The sequence below is a fragment of the Pristis pectinata genome, chromosome 1 (genome assembly GCF_009764475.1).
Source record: "Pristis pectinata isolate sPriPec2 chromosome 1, sPriPec2.1.pri, whole genome shotgun sequence".
NCBI lineage: Eukaryota > Metazoa > Chordata > Chondrichthyes > Rhinopristiformes > Pristidae > Pristis > Pristis pectinata.
The window spans coordinates 5,796,711-5,813,590 of NC_067405.1; the positions used below are offsets into that span (position 1 = coordinate 5,796,711).

Sequence of the window (16,880 nt, forward strand, 5' to 3'; positions counted from 1 at the left end):
AAGGAGAGGGACTTTGACAGATGTGACAGGCTAATGTGCTGGAGTATGTCGAGGTTAAGAAAGAGGTAGTGTTGGAGCTTCTGGAAAACATTAGGATAGATAAGTCCCTGGGACCAGATGGGATATATCCCAGGTTACTACAGGAGGCAGGGGAAGAGATTGCTGGAGTGTTGAGGATGATATTTGCGTCCTCCCTGGCCACAGGAGTGGTACCAGGGGATTGGAGGATGGCAAATGTTGTTCCCTTGTTCAAGAAAGGTAATGAGGATAATTCTGGGAATTATAGACCAGTGATGGGCAAGCTATTGGAGAGGATTCTTGGGGACAGGATTTACGAGCATTTGGAGAAGCATAGTCTTATTAGAGATAGTCGGCATAGGTTTGTGAGGGACAGATCGTGCCTCATGAGCCTAATTGAGTTTTTCAAGGAGGTGACAAAACAAACAGATGACCGTAGAGCAGTGGTGTATATGGACTTCAGTAAAGCGTTTGACAAGGTCCCTCATGGTAGGCTCATCCAGAAAGTCATGAGGCATGGGATCCATGGAGACTTGTCTGCGTGGATTTGGAATTGGCTTGCCCACAGAAGGCAGAGGGTGGTAGTAGCTGGAGAATGTTCTGCCTGGAGGTCGGTGACTAGTGGTGTTCCACAGGGATCTGTTCTGAGACTCCTGCTCTTTATGATTTTCATAAATGACTTGGATGAGGAAGTGGAGGATGGGTTAGTAAGTTTGCGGATGACACGAAAGTTGGAGGGGTTGTGGATAATTTAGAAGATTGTCATAGGTTATAACAGGATATAGACAGGATGCAGATTTGGGTGGAGAAGTGGCAGATAGAGTTCAATCCGGAAAAGTGTGAAGTGATGCACTTTGGAAGAACGAACATGAAGGTAGAGTACGAGGTTAATGGCAGGATTCTTAGCAGTGGGATCTTGGGATCCAAGTCCATAGATCCCTCAAAGTTGTCGTGCAAGTTGATCCGGTGGTTGAGAAGGCATTTGGTGTGCTGGCCTTCATTAGTCGGGGGATTGAGTTCAAGAGCCGCGAGGTAACGTTGCACCTCTATAAAACCCTGGTTAGACCACGCTTGGAGTATTGTGTTCAGTTCTGGTCACCTCGTTATAGGAAGGATGTGGAAGCTTCAGAGAGAGTGCAGAGGAGATTTACCAGGAAGTACCAAAGAAGACAATCCGGGTGTTCCCAAACAGGAAACCGTGGATGAACTGAGAGACCCACTCCCTACTGAAGGAGAGCACTGCTGCACACAAATCTGGTGATCCCGATCTGTACAAGAAATTGAGGTATGACCTTCGGAAAGCTATCAGGGATGCTAAGAGGCAATACCGACTCAAAATAGAGTCCCTGACCAGCCATCAGTTATGGCAGGGCTTACATCGCCATAACAGGCTACAAGACAAAGTCGGGCTGCATAGCTAACAACAGCACATCCCTTCCGGATGAACAACGCATTCTATGCACGTTTTGAACAGAAGGGAAGTGGATGGTCACCATCCACCCTGACAGCCACCAATGAAGCTGAACCTGTGATCACAGTGGAGGACGTAGGATCAGTCTTCTGGAGAGTGAACACGAGGAAAGCATCTGGCCCAGATGGTGTCGCTGGCTGTGTGCTTAGATCTTGTGCTGATCAGCTGGCAGAAGTATTTGCGGACATATTTAACCTCTTCCTGCTCCAAGCTCAGGTTCCCACCTGTTTTAAGAAGACTACCATCATCCTGGTACCGAAGAAAAGCAAAGTAACATGCCTCAATGACTACCGACCAGTGGCTCTGACATCCACCACCATGAAGTGCTTTGAGAGGTTGGTTATGGCATGCACCAACTCTAGCCTACCAGACAACCTGGAACCATTGCAATTCGCCTATCGCTGAAACAGGTCTAAAGCGGATGCCATCTCCCTGCCCCTACACTCAGCTCTGGAGCATCTGGACAGTAAAGACACCTACGTTAGACTATTGTCTTCAATACAGTAATCCCAAGTAAGCTTGTCACCAAACTCTGAGACCTGGGACTCAACAACTCCCTCTGTAACTGGATCCTTGACTTTCTAACAAACAGACTTCAATCAGTGAGGATAGGCAGCAATACCTACGGCACGATTATTCTCAACACTGGTGCCCCACAAGGCTGCATCCTCAGCCCTCTACTCTACTCCCTATACACTCACGACTGTGTGGCCAGATTCTGCTCTAACTCCATCTACAAGTTTGCAGATGATACCACCGTTGTAGGCCTTATCTCAAACAGCGATGAGTCGGAGTACAGGAAGGAGATAGAGAGCTTAGTGGAATGGTGTCATGACAAAAACCTTTCCCTCAATGCCAACAGAACAAAAGAGCTGGTCATTGACTTCAGGAAAGGGGACGGTGTACATGCACCTGTCTACATCAATGGTGCTGAGGTCGAGAGGGTTGAGAGCTTCAAGTTCCTGGGAGTGAACATTATCAACAGCCTGTCCTGGTCAAATCATGTAGAAGCTTCAGCCAAAAAAGCTCACCAGTGCCTCTACTTCCTCAGGAGGCTAAAGAAATTTGGCATGTCCCCTTTGACTCTCACCAACTTTTACAGATGCACCATAGAAAGCATCCTATCTGGATGTATCATGGCTTGGTACAGCAACTGCTCTGCCCAAGACTGCAAGAAACTGCAGAGAGTTGTGGACACCGCCCAGTGCATTATGGACACCAGCCTCCCCTCCTTGGTCTTTACTTCTCGCTGTCTTGGTGAAGCAGCCAGCAAAATCAAAGACCCCACCCACCCGGGTCATTCTCTCTTCTCTCCTCTTCCATCGGGTAGAAGATACAGGAGCCTGAAGGCACATACCACCAAACTTACAGACAACTTCTACCCCACTGTGATAGGACTATTGAACAGTTCCCTTATACAATGAGATGGACTATGATCTCATGATCTACCTTGTTGTGACCTCGCACCTAATTGCACTGCACTTTCTCTGTAGCTGTGACACTTTACTCTGTACTGTTATTGTTTTCACCCGTACTACATCAATGCACCCTGTACTAACCCAATGTAACTGTACTGTGTAATGAATTGACCTGGACGATCGGTTTGTAAGACAAGCTTTTCACTGTACCTCGGTACAAGTGACAATAATAAACCAATACCAGGATGCTGCCTGGATTAGAGAACATCTCTTATGAGGAAAAGTTGAGCAAGTTAGTGCTTTTCTTTTTGGAGCGACACAAGATGAGAGGCGACTTGATAGAGGTGTATAAGATTATGAGGGGCATAGATAGAGTGGACAGCCAGCACCTTTTCCCCAGGGTGGCAATGGCCAATAACAGAGGACATCTGTTTAAGGTCAGAGGAGGAATGTTCAGGGGAGATGTCAGAGGTAGGTTCTTTACACAGAGAGTGGTTGGTGTCTGGAACGCACTGCCGAGGGCGGTTGCAGAGGCTGATACAATAGGGACATTTAAAAGACTCTTTGATAGGTACATGGAAGCAAGAAAAATGGAGGGATATGGGCTGTGTAGGAGGGAAGGGATAGATTGATCGTGGAGTAGGTGTTCATATAGTTCGACACAACGTCATGGGCTGAAGGGCCCGTCCTGTGCTATCCTGTTCTATGTTCTATCTATGTAAAATATGGTGAATGTGATGTAGGACTTCAACTTGTCAGCTGGAGAGCCTGCAGAATTGAATTCATTGGAGAATAATACCATGTCAGGTGTAAAACCTGTCGACAGCATGATCCTTGGGAGATTTGTCTTAGAATTGTTCCCAGTTTCTTTGTAGCATTCTCAATACAGATCCTGTCAATATAAATGCAAGTCAGTCCCTGATTCACCACAAACCAACAGTCTCCTACTTTACAGGACAGGCAATATCTGCATGATGGAAATATCTGATTGGTGTAATGAGGTGAATCTTTCTGTCTGAATTCTGATGTATTAGGTTTATCAAATTGAGTATCAGGATGCATTGTTTGTGGAAAAGTAGAATTAATCTAATTTAGTGTCTTATCGATGCTACAAATCTTGTGGGATGCCTGTTGCCGATTTAGAAATAATTTGGGAAAGCCCATCTTTCAACTTCTCCAGGGACCAACAATTAAAATTAAAACAAAATACAGTGGTCAGCAATGTTTAAAATGTTGTTAATCTCTGCACAGACCCTCCCTCCAATCAAGGAGCTCACAGAAACATGGGAAGGTAGAAATGTTGAAAAGCTACCACCTGGAATGTGGGAGAAACCAAAACCACCAAAACCCTTTTTGCTTCACCTGGGAGTCACTGCCAGAGCTCACTCCATGGAGGAATTTCACAAGAACTTCCCATCTGATGTTCCTAAACACTACATCATGAGGTAGGACATGTCTGAGAAGTAGTCCTGGGGCATGAACGTACATGTGGGCTTGCTAACTCCAGTTGGATCTACTTCTGAAGGTTTCATTACAGCACCCTTCTGTTGCCATGTGTCAAATCTGCATAACCCCAGTATTAGCCTATTCTCATGGCACACCATCTTCCAAAGGGACTGTTGGGAAATGAACAGTTATTTTGTTGGGTGATTGCCATAATTCAATGATTTTTAACACTAAACTCAAGCATTCAAAGTAAATGGAAATAAACCCCACAATTTTTCTTAATGGACCAATGACTTTTCTCCCAAAGTTTGCTCACAGCAGTGTAATCAACAATAATCTTCAATTCCTTGGCACTTCTTGAGGCTTAACAGATATTTATGGATGGAATTTTCATCTTACCCATGTCTTCTTTTAGAGGGTGTTTAACAATGATGCATAGCCTAGTGACCCTGGAAGGATTATTTAAGGAAAGAGACCAAGAAGGATAGATCTATATACTCTGGAGTTTAGAGGAATGAGAGGTGATCTTATAGAACCATGGAACACTACAGCACAGAAAACAGGCCATTCGGCCCTTCTAGTCTGTGCCGAAACTTTATTCCGCTAGTCCCATTTACCTGCACCCAGTCCATAACCCTCCAGACCTCTCCCATCCATGTATCTATCCAATTTATTCTTAAAACTCAAGAGTGAGCCTGCATTTACTACATCAGATGGCAGCTCGTTCCATACTCCCACCACTCTTTGAGTGAAGAAGTTCCCCCTAATGTTCCCACTAAACCTTTCCCCTTTCACCCAAAGCCATGTCCTCTCGTACTTATCTCTCCTAATCTAGGTGGAAAGAGCCTACTCGCATTAACTCTGTCTATACCCCTCATAATTTTCTAAACCTCTATCAAATCTCCCCTCATTCTTCTGCACTCCAAGGAATAAAGTCCTAACCTGTTCAATCTTTCCCTGTAACTCAACTCTTGAAGACCCGGCAACATTCTAGTAAATCTCCTCTGCACTCTTTCAATCTTACAAATATTAAGACATAAAATTCTTGATGGGGTAGATCCGGAGAGCTGTTTCTGTGGATGCTCAGCTGGTGGGTTTATTCAAGACTTGAAGGCTGCGTCACAGGTAGACAAGGTGGTGAAAAAGGCGTCTAGCATGCTGGCCTTCATCAGTCAGGGCACTCAGTATAGGAGTTGGGACATTATGTTGCAGTTGTGTAAGTCATTGGTGAGGCCTCACTTGGAGTACTATGTACAGTTTTGGTCACCCTGTTATGGGAAAGGTGTGGTTAAACTGGAAAGAGTGCAGAAAAGATTTACGAGGATGTTGCCAGGACTAGAGGGCCTGAGTTATAGGGAGAGGTTGGCCAGGCTAGGTCTTTATTCCTTGGAATGTAGGAGAATGAGGTGTGACCTTATAGAAATGTTTAAAATTATGAGAGACATAGACAAGGTAGATGTCTTTTCCCCAGGGTAGGGGAGTCCCAAACTAGGGTGCATAGGTTTAGGGTGAGAGGGGAAAGATTTCAAAGGGACCCGAGGGGCAACTTTTTCATGCAGAGGATGGTGAGTATATGGAACGAGCTGCCAGAGGAAGTGGTTGGGGCAGGTACAACAGTATCACAAGAAGCACTTGGATAGGTACATGGAGGGGCAGGGTTTAGGGGGATATGGGCTGAATGCCAGAAATTGGGACTAGCTGGGTGGGCACCGTGGTTGGCATGGACTGGTTGGGCTGAAGGGCTTGTATCCAGGTGGTATTGCTCTATGACTCTATGATTGATTTTTGGGCACCATAAGGATCAGAAGGTATGGGGACTGTGTTGAAAAGTAAAGTTGATGGAGGATCAGCCGTGATATTGAATGGTGGAGTAGGCTTAAGGGACTGTATGGGTTGCTCCTGCTTCTATTTCTTAGGCTCTACTGTAACATAGTACCAAAGGTTTGGGTAGAAAGAAATGTTCTAATTCATTCACTGATTCTTTGTTGGCAGAAACCTTATTTCAAAGCCACTCTCAGCCATTTCACAAGCTGGAAGCATTGGGAGACCTTGGGGCAAGTGGTCGAGTACCAACACTGACTCACTGAGTTCAGCTTCAAAAGAAGACATGAGACTTACAACTGATGTCATTGTAACAGTTCTGAGGTAAGTGTGAACCCTTTCATCGCTCAGGTTTTGATTTGAAATTCCATTTATTTCATAGATCCATGCAATCCTAGAGAACAGAAGAAGACATTTTAAGTCCTTCCTTCCAACAGTTTCCATCTGTAGCAAGCCATGTTTATGTGATCTACTCAATAATATTGTAGAATGACACAGTAGGAACAGGATATTTGGCCTACCGTGTTCTTGTTCTTTGGTTACTCTGTAAATTACAACAGGATATTGACAGAATGCAGACCTGGGCTGAGAAGTGGCAGATGGAGTTCAACCCGGCTAAGTGTGAAGTGATGCACGTTGGGAGATCGGATTTGAAGGCAGAATACAAGGTTAATGGCAGGACTCTTAGCAGTGTGGAGGAACAGAGGGATCTTGGGATCCACGTCCATAGATCCCTCAAGGTTGCCACACAGGTCGATAGGGTTGTTAAGAAGGCATATGGAGTGTTGGCCTTCATTAGTCGGGGTATTGAGTTCAAGAGCTGCGAGGTGATGTTGCAGCTCTATAGAACTCTGGTTAGAACATACTTGGAGTATTGTGTTCAGTTCTGGTCGCCTCATTATAGGAAGGATGTGGAAGCTTTAGAGAGGGTGCAGAGGAGATTTACCAGAATGTTGCCTGGATTGGAGAGCATGTCTTATGAGGATAGGTTGAGTGAGCTGGGGCTTTTCTCTTTGGAGAGATGGAGAATGAGAGATGACTTGATAGAGGTGTACAAGATGATAAGAGGCATAGATCGAGTGGACAGTCAGAGACCTTCTCCTAGTGCGACAAGAGAGGACATAACTTTAAGGTGATTGGAGGAAGGTATAAGGGGGATGTCAGGGGTAAGTTTTTTTACACAGAGAGTGGTGGGTGCGTGGAATGCACTGCCGGTAGAGGTTGTGGGGGCCGATACATTTGGGACATTTAAGAGACTCTTAGATAGCCACATGAATGATAGAGAAACGGAGGGCTATGTGGGAGGGAAGAGTTAGATAGATCTTAGAGCAGGATAACATGACGGCATAACGTTGTGGGCCGAAGGGCCTGTACTGTGCTGTAGTGTTCTTTGATTATAGCTTTCCAATTCATCCGACTCTTCCCGTTCTTTCCCTATAACCCAGAAAGGTTTTCTCCTTCAAGTATTGATCTCATTCCACTTTTGTCTTCTCTTCCGCATCCATCAAAATTATATTGTTGGCATGATCCAAAGCTCAAGAATTGACCTTGGCACGATCCTGAATTTTGTGTCTCCAAGCAGTGAGTATAGTGTTGTACAACACAGAAACAGGCCCTTCCACCCACTATGTCTGTTATACCAATCTATACTAATCCCATTTACCCACATTAAATTGGTAGCCTTTTATGCTTTAGTGACTCATAGACTTGTCTAGATGCTTCGTAAATGTCACGAGAGTATCTGCCTCCACCACCACTTCAGGCAGTGCATTCCAAACTCCAACTACCCTCGGTGAAAAATTTTCCCATCAGAATCAGGGTTATTATCACTGACACGTCATGAAATGTGTTGTTTTGCAGCAGCAGTACAGTGCAAGACATATAAATTACTATAAGTTACAAAAATAAATAAATAGTGCAACAGAGGAATAATGAGGTAGTGTTCATGGATTCATGGTCCATTCAGAAATCTGATGGTGGAGGGGAAGAAGCTGTTCCTGAAACGTTGAGTGTGGGTCTTCAGGCTCCTGTACTTCCTTCCCGATGGTAGTAATGTAAAAAGGACGTGTCCCGGATGGTGAGAAATGCATCACCTCTTGAAGACGTCCTCGACGGCGGGGAGGGTTGTGACCGTGATGGAGTTGGCTGAGTCTATAACCCTCTGCAGCCTCTTTCGATCCTGCACATTGGAGCCTCCATACCAGGTGGTGATGCAACCAGTCAGAATTTGCAAAGGTCTTTGGTGACATATCAAACCTCCTCAAGCTCGTAACAAAGTAGAGCCATTGGCGTGCCTTCTTGGTGATTGCATCATTGTGTTGGGCCTAAGATAGATCTTCAGAGATGTCAACGCCCAGGAACTTGAAGCTGCTCCCCCTTTCCACCACTGACCCCTCAATGAGGACTGGTGTGTGTTCTCCCGACTTCCCCTTCCTGAAGTCCACAATCAACTCCTTGGTTGTGCTGATGTTGAGTGCAAGTTTGTTGTTGCGACACCACTCAACCAGCGGATCTATCTCACTCCTGTACGTCTCCTCATCGCCATCTGAGATCCTGCATTCAGCACATTACAGACTCCAACCATCCTCTGTGTTGAAAAAATTCCCCTTCTGATCTCCTCTATAAATCTCCCATCTCTCGCCATGGGAAAAAATTTTTTACCATCTACCCTATCTGTCCCAGTCATAATTTTATATATTTCTAGCAGATCACCCCTCAGCCTCCTCTATTCCAGGGAAAACAAACCCAGCTTGTCCAGTCTCTCATTACCTGGACTGGAAAATTACAGTTATCTTCTCAGCTGGTGAATCTCCTCTGCACCCTCTCCAGCACAATCACATCCTGCCTTTCACACACTCCTCCCAATGGGTCCCCTATTCCCTCCCCAGCACTGTTCCAATCTCCCACCATCTCTTCCTTATCTGGTTCCACCATTCACCTTCCTTTCTTATCAGATTCCATAATCTGCAGCCCTTTGTTCTCACCACCCATCACCTCCCATAGAGTCATAGTTATACAGCATGGAAACAGGCCCTTCGGCCCAACTGGTCCATGCCGACAACAAAAGGTTATTCCCTGCCTCAACCACTTCCTCTGGCAGCTCGTTCCACATGGATACCACCCTTTGTGTAAAAAAAAAGTTGCCCCTCAAGTTCTCGTCTCCTGATCAATCTCTCCTCACCTGGATCCATCTATCACTTTACAGCTCTTGCCCCACACCTCCCCCTCACCTCTTGATACTGGCTATCTAAGATAAGATAGGATTTCTTTATCAGTCACATGTACATGGAAACACACAGTGAAATGCATCTTTTGCGTAGAGTGTGCTGGGGGCAACCTGCAAGCGTCACCACGCTTCTGGCGCCAACATAGCATGCCCACAACTTCCTAACCCATACGTCTTTCTCAGTTTGGTGGGTTGTGACCACTGGGCTGAGATCTGTGCTTGGGCCCAGGCTATGCACAATCGAACTCAATAATTTGTCTGAAGGGACCAAGTTTGCTGATGAAACAAAGCCAGTGTGAGATTGTGAGTTGGAAGGAGGACATAAAGAAGCTTCAAAGGGGAAGTAGACAAACTGAGTGGGTAACAACATGGTAGGTGAAAACTTTCTACACAAACAGAAAAGCAGAGTAGTTTATAGTGAGACTGCACCTGGGGTATTTGGTGCAGTTCTGGCGAACTGGTTACGTGAGGTTAAATCCCATCATGTCTACAGGGGAGCTTCACTTCAGTTAATTCAGGAGTGAAAAGCCTGTAGTGGTGATCATCGAGCTTCTGGAATGTTGTGAAATCCAACTGATTGATTAATATTCTTCAGTAAAGGAAATGTGGTTCCTTCTATAATATGTTTTATAATATGAAATATGTTTATGTTTTTCTTGTGAATGCAGCTGATCTGATGCTCTGTGCCTGTGATGCTGCCGCAAGTAAGTTTTTCATTGCACCTGTGCACTCATGGACTTGTGCATCTGACAATAAACTCGACTTTGACTTTGACTTAAGGGTTCTTACCTAATCTGGCCTAAATGTGAATTCAGACCTACACCAATGTGGTTGATTCTGAGCTGCTCTCTGAAGTAGCCTAACATGCCAATACATTACAGCTGGGCTGTAAATGTTGGCCTTGCTAACAATACCCACATCCTAAAAAAGAATTAAAAGGAAGTTGCTGGAAGATTTACACAATAATAGAGGTGAGTGCCTTAAAAGTAGTTATTACTTTGCCTTGTTAAATATGTGATTATAAATGTGGAGACTCAAAGCACCAAGCCAGGAGACACCAGTTCGCCATGGTTGTTATACTTCACAGCACAATATGTTGCAGCTTTATAAAACTCTGGTTAGGCTGTATCTAGAGTATTGCATTCAATTCTGGTCCGCCCATTATAGGAAGGATGTGGAGACTTTCAAGAAGGTGCAGAAGAGGTTCACCAGGATGCTGCCTGGATTAAAGGGCGTGTGCTATAAGGAGAGGTTGGAGAAACTTGGGTTGTTTTCTCTGGAGCGGCGGAGGCTGAGGGGAGACCTGATAGAAATTTATAAGATTATGAGAGGCATAGATAGAGTAGACAAGCTGATATCTTTTTGCCAGGGTTGAAATGTCTAATACTAGAGGGCATGCATTTAAGGTGAGAGGGGGAAGTTTAAAGGAGACGTGCAGGGCAAGTTTTTTACACAGAGAGCAGTGGGTGCCTGGAATGTGCTGCCAGGGCTGGTGGTGGAGGCAAATATGATAGAGGTGTTTAAGAGGCTCTTAGATAGGCACTTGAATGTGCAGAGAATGGAAGGATACAGACATTGTGCAGGCAGAAGCGATTAGTTTAATTAGGCACTTAATTACTAGTTTAATTAGTTCAGCACAACATGGTGGGCTGAAGGGCCTGTTCCTGTGCTGTAGAGTTCTGTGTTCTATTTAAGGTTGACAGCTCTTTGGTTTTATTGAAGGTGTCTGTTGGAAGATGTCTCCTTTCAACATGTGCTGGTTGCTCAAACTGCCGAACCCATCCCATATTTTGCACAGTTCTGGAGCGAGGAAGGTGAAGAGCTGGCCATAAAGAATGGAAAGCTAAAAGACACTGAAGCTTTGAGTGCAGGCACTGATGGTGAAGAAGAACAGGACAAAACCCAACTGATGGGAGCTGAAGAAGAGTTGAGCTCGACTGCTCCAGAGAGCTCAGATGTCAAGCAGACCATAGATCAGGACAGTGTTCAACTGGATGAAAAATGGTTCACAGAAGAAGGGCAAGAGTCCCTAAATGCCATTCGCATCGAAGAGCAGCTTGCACGAAGGCAACACCTGAAAAGGTAAGCAATCAAAAATTGACATTACAGTCAGCATAGACATTGTGGGCTGAAGGGCCTGTTCCTGTGCTGTGCTGTTCTGTGCAATCACTTCATACACATATAACTTCACTGGTACTGGAAAGTCCTTTCTCAACTTTGTAACCTTCTTCACCTCAACAACCTGCACTGTCAATACAAGATGTTGGTGAGGCCACATTTGGAATACTGTGTTCAATCTTGGTCACTCTGCTATAGGAAAGAGTGCAGAGGAGATTTATGAGGATGTTGTCACAACTCAAGGGACTGAGTTATGGAGAGAGATTGAGCAGGTTGGGACTTTATTCATTGGAGTGTAGGAGAATGATGATGCAGAGCTGTATAAAATCATGAGAGGCATAGATAGGGTGAATGCGCACAGTCTTTTACCCAGGGTTGGGAAATCAAGAACTAGAGGGCATAGGTTTAGGGCGAGAGGGGAGAAGTTTAATAGGAAACTGAAGGGCAACTTTTTCACCCAGAGGGTGGTCATTATATGGAATTGGTATTGGTATTGGTTTCTTATTGTCACTTGTACCGAGGTACAGTGAAAAATTTGTCATGCATACCGTTCGTACAGATCAATTCATGGCACAGTGCGTTGAGGTAGTACAGGGTAAAAACAAGAACAGAATACAGAGTAAAGTGTCACAGCTACAGAGGAAGTGCAATACAGGTAGACAATAAGGTGCAAGGTCATAACAAGGTAGATTGTGAGGAATGAGCTGCCAGAGGAAGTGGTTGAGGCAGATTTAAAAGACACTTGGACAGGTACATGGATAGGAAAGAGTTAGAAGGATATGGGTTAAATGCGAGCTAATGGATCTAGCTTAGATGGGAATCTTGGTCAGCACGGACCAGTTGGCCTGAAGGGCCTGTTTCCGTGATGTATGACTCCATGTCTCTAACCATGTCTCCTGGGATTTAGTTTGTAGCACTTTTGCCTCTGAGTCACAGGTTTAGGTGTGTCCGAGTCCCACAGAAATGAAATAGCACATAGATCCAGTATGGTGCTGATGGTTTCCTGAGTTAGCAAAGCTGCTGTGTTTTGTTACAGTGAGGCACACTCAGTTTGCCCTTTCAGTTGGATGCATGCAAAAGATCCTGCGACGCCACTTTGAAGAAGATCAAGGGAATTTTTCCCACTGTCCTGCAATTTTTCACTCAGTCCAAATAACTTGATAAAATCAGATTTTTTTTTGCTCTTTATTGCATTTACAAAATGAATCCCAGCAGACATGATTAGAGTGGGAGTTTGCTGTGCATAAACTAGCTGCCACGTTGCCCACTTTAGAACAGTGACTGCACTTCAAAATCACTTCATTAACTGTGAGACACTTTCATGACACCCTAAGGCCATGGGAGATGCCCTTTGAAAATATAGGTCTTTCAACCCTCTGAGAACTTTTCACTCTTCCAAGTATGCCCACTTGCTCAGCTCCAACTTTTGAGCTGCAAGGAGAGGTTGGACAAACTTGGCTTGTTTTCTCCGGAGCGTCAGAGGCTGAGGAGAGACTTGATAGAGGTTTATAAAATTATAAGAGGCACAGATAGGGGAGACAGAGTCTTTTTCCCAGGGTAGAAATGTCAAGATCTCACCCACACTGAACATACTCTCTTCTCCCCCCTTCCATCGGGGAGAAGATACAAAAACCTGAAAGCATGTAACACCAGGCTCAAGGACAGCTTCTACCCTGCTGTTATAAGACTATTGAATGGTTCCCTAGTACGATAAGATGGACTCTTGACCTCACAATCTACCTCATTGTGACCTTACTGTCTGCCTGCACTGCACTTTGTCTGTAACTGTAACACTTTATTCTGCACTGTTGTTGTTTTTACCTTGTACTACCTCAATGCACTGTTGTAATAAATTGATCTGTACGAACGGTATGCAAGACAAGTTTTTCACTGTACCTCAGTACCTGTGACAATAATAAACAAATTTACCAATTTACGCTAGAGGACGTGTTTAAGGTGAGGGGGGAAAGTTTAAAGGAGATGTGTGGGACAAGTTGTTTACACAGAGAGTGGTGGGTGCGTGGAACAGGCTGCTGGGGGGGACTGGTGGAAGCAGGTATGATAGTGGTGTTTAAGAGCCTGTTAGATAGATGCATGAATATACAGGGAATGGAGGGATGTGGATCATGTGCAGGCAGAAGGGATTTAGTTGAATTTGGCATTGTGTTCAGCACAGACATGGCGGGCTGAAGGGCCTGTTCCTGTGCTGTACTGTTCTATGTTCTAATTTTAATTGCTTGACCATTGACCTTTGTGTCTTTCCATGTCAGGCCCTTAGATCTAGAATTTCTTTGTTAAACCTCTCTGTCCCCCTTTAAGACAAAGTAAAACTTTGACCAAACTTTTCACCACCTAGGATCCTCTTGGTGTCACATTTTATTCTTTAACGCCTCTGTATAGTGCCTTCACATAGTTACAGTGCTGTAGGTGCCATATAAATGCAAGACATAGTTGTTCTACAGATTTGATTGACACAAAGGTCAATGTGATAAGTACAAACATGCAAAGTTCATTCTGAGCCTTAGCAGCAAAGGCTGTTGTTTGATCTCCATCCCTAGTTCCTCGAGAAGGTGGTGGTGATGGTGGTTTCTTCAACCACTGGAGTTATTCTGCTGGAGGTCAGCTTGCAATGTTGTGAGTAAGGAGTTCAAGAAATTTAACCCAGTGACAATAAAGGAACAATGATATATTTCTCAGCCAGGATACTGACTTGGCAGGGAACCTGCAGATGGTGTTTCCATGTGCCCGCTGCCCTTGTCCTCCAAGGCAGGAGGTGCTGTGGAAAAAGCCTTGGGAAATCACTGTAGTTTATCCTGTACATTGTACACCCTGTCACACGAAGAGCGAGATTGTGGAGAACCCAAATGCAGAACACCAGAACGAGACTGGAGTCGGGATGCTTCCTCGGTACCGAACACAGAACGACGAACAGAAGGAATTTTGCCTCGGGACTCTGAGACTGAGTCCCGACATGGAAACAGGATTTTCTAGGAGAAACCGCAAAGCTGGGACTGCTCTAGAGTTAACAGCTCTAAGCAGCCAGGAGACAAAGTATACCCAAAGATAGACCAATAATCTGGCAACCAGTATTTGTGAAACCAGGGTTCTTATACTAGTCTCCTGATGGAAGTCAGATGTGTGTCATTAGGCAAAGAGTAGTGCATGGAAACCATGTGCTGCACAACAAGCCCCATCAATGGGGATAAGGGACAGAATTGAGAACCAGCACTTGGAACCATGACACACCCTGCAGCCAGAATGTGGCAATAATGAAGGACTTTAAGCATCGTGCTCAAAATGTTAATGTGTCATTCTCCTTCAGATAGTGACTGTGCATGCTTTTCTGACTGTGTAGATCCATTCTATCAGCAGCAGTTTGACTGCATACTTTATTTTGGCATCAGGTAAGCTCTCTCTTTTCCACCTCCTTCACTTTCTAGACTCCCTGAGTTCTGCGACCTCTTGGAGCAGATTCTGGAGAACACGCTGCAGAATATAGTGATCGAAGCCAGCAGGGGAGAGGTGGTCCTTACAGCTCGGCCCAGGGTGATCGCCCTGCCTCCTCTGGTCTCCAGGTAACACTCAGAGAAGTGGGAAAAGTAGCCCTGGTGAGATTATTTGTTGTCAGTGCAAATCCTCACTCCAGAGGACTTTAGAATATATTGTTTATTGTTAGTCTCATAATTCATTCAGTAAATACATCACATGGAAAATATATTGTAAACATGCCACATAATTATCAATCGTTAATAATGACGTGGTGTATTGTGGAAGGTCGTGGCTGTCACGTGACAGCACTGCCCATTACCTGGTCGAAAGACACATCACTGCCAATCAGGGTTTGTCTCCACCCCACCCATCAGTGCACACCTGACCATTGGTCCCTTTAAGCACCTTTGTACTTGGTCTTGGGCCATTGGCCTTTGTGATTGATTAGTCCTTGCTGGTACTGGGCTATTGGCCTCTTTAAATTACCTGGGCTGGACCTCCCAGCCCTCCAGCACTATAAAGAGTGCGATATGTGCTTGGCTCACTCTCTTTTGCCTACCCCGAGGGATCACCCTGCTTCATCCCAGGCTGAGGAACCGTAGAATGGCGCTGGAGAAATTGTTGGTGAGGTGTGCACTGTTAAAAGGGTTGGGAGCATCTTAGTTAGTGTCCCTGGTAGCATAGAGCTGTGCCTGCACTGAGTCAAGGGGTGGCGGGTATCGTATTGTTTTTCCTTGATTGTCTGTACCCAGTTCATTGTGTGTGTGTGCGTGTGCGCGTGTGTGCATTTTACCCCGTTGCGATTTTTCCCACGCTCGCTATCAACTGTGCATGTGTGTGTTACTCCCATTACCCTTTCCCTGTGTTCGTCTTTTGCAAATAAATCATTTATCTCTAAGACAGTGCTCAGAGTCCTCACCTTCTGAGACCTCGAATCTGTTTCACAACATATGGTGTATCTAAAAATTACACAAAGGTGATATAATATCAACAAAATTGATGTGTATAATTCAGATGAAGACCATTAGTCCCGTTGTATCAGTGCTGCTGCCTTGAAAGAGCTATCTAATTAATCTTCCCTCAACTATTCTTTTACTGTAGCCCTGCATTTTTCAATGAACAGAATATAAGAATAATAATCTGAAATTTTATGTAGTAAGAAGATTCACAGTAATCCCTAGTTTTATTTGAATTTAGAACCACTATGGAACCTTTGAGTATACAAGAAATTTCAATAAGTAAGGAAGAATTGGACCACAACTTACCCGAGTAAGTGATGTTGCTTCACAAGTAACTAATTCTTGCACCATATGTATATTTTGTGCATGTTATATTTTAATGAATTACAGAAACGACAGCATAGAAGCAGTTGGCCATAATGCCTGTGCTCTGCTAGCTCTTCAGGAGATACCTAGTCTAATCCCATCGATTCTCAGCTGTTGACCTACAATGCTGCCAGGGTTGGTGCACTTTTCTTCCATGGTAGGATTGTTATTGAGACACAAGAGACTGCAGATGCTGGAATCTGGAGCAACACACAATCTGCTAGAGGAACTCAGTGGGTCGAGCAGCATCTGTGGAGGAATTGTCGATGTTTCGGGTCAAAACTCTGTACCAGGACTGAGAGTAGGGAGGAAAATAACCAGTATAAAGAGGGGAGGGGGAGGAGCGAGACAGGGACCAGAGGTGATTGGTGGACTGGGGGAGGGGGGTGTTAAAGGATGACAGCCAGATTGAGCCAAGTAGGGGAGGGGGAAGGAGAGGGGTTCTGTTGGGAGACACGATAGATGGAGGCAGACAAAAAAAAAAGGAGGAAGATGGATCCAGGAGAGGGTGGGGAGGGTGAAGGTGGAGACAGCTGCTGGAGTGATGA

At 44.9% G+C, this 16,880-nt stretch overlaps 1 protein-coding gene across 1 annotated transcript in view; it reads left to right on the forward strand.

Annotated features, from left to right (window-relative positions):
* cfap65 (cilia and flagella associated protein 65) overlaps nt 1-16,880 on the forward strand; it is a 154,146-nt gene that overhangs the window by 126,383 nt on the left and 10,883 nt on the right. The window contains exons 28-31 of the mRNA XM_052025041.1: nt 4,159-4,352; nt 6,346-6,498; nt 11,123-11,482; nt 14,959-15,093. Of these exons, the coding sequence (XP_051881001.1) occupies nt 4,159-4,352; nt 6,346-6,498; nt 11,123-11,482; nt 14,959-15,093 (842 nt within the window). The remainder of the gene's footprint in view (nt 1-4,158; nt 4,353-6,345; nt 6,499-11,122; nt 11,483-14,958; nt 15,094-16,880) is intronic.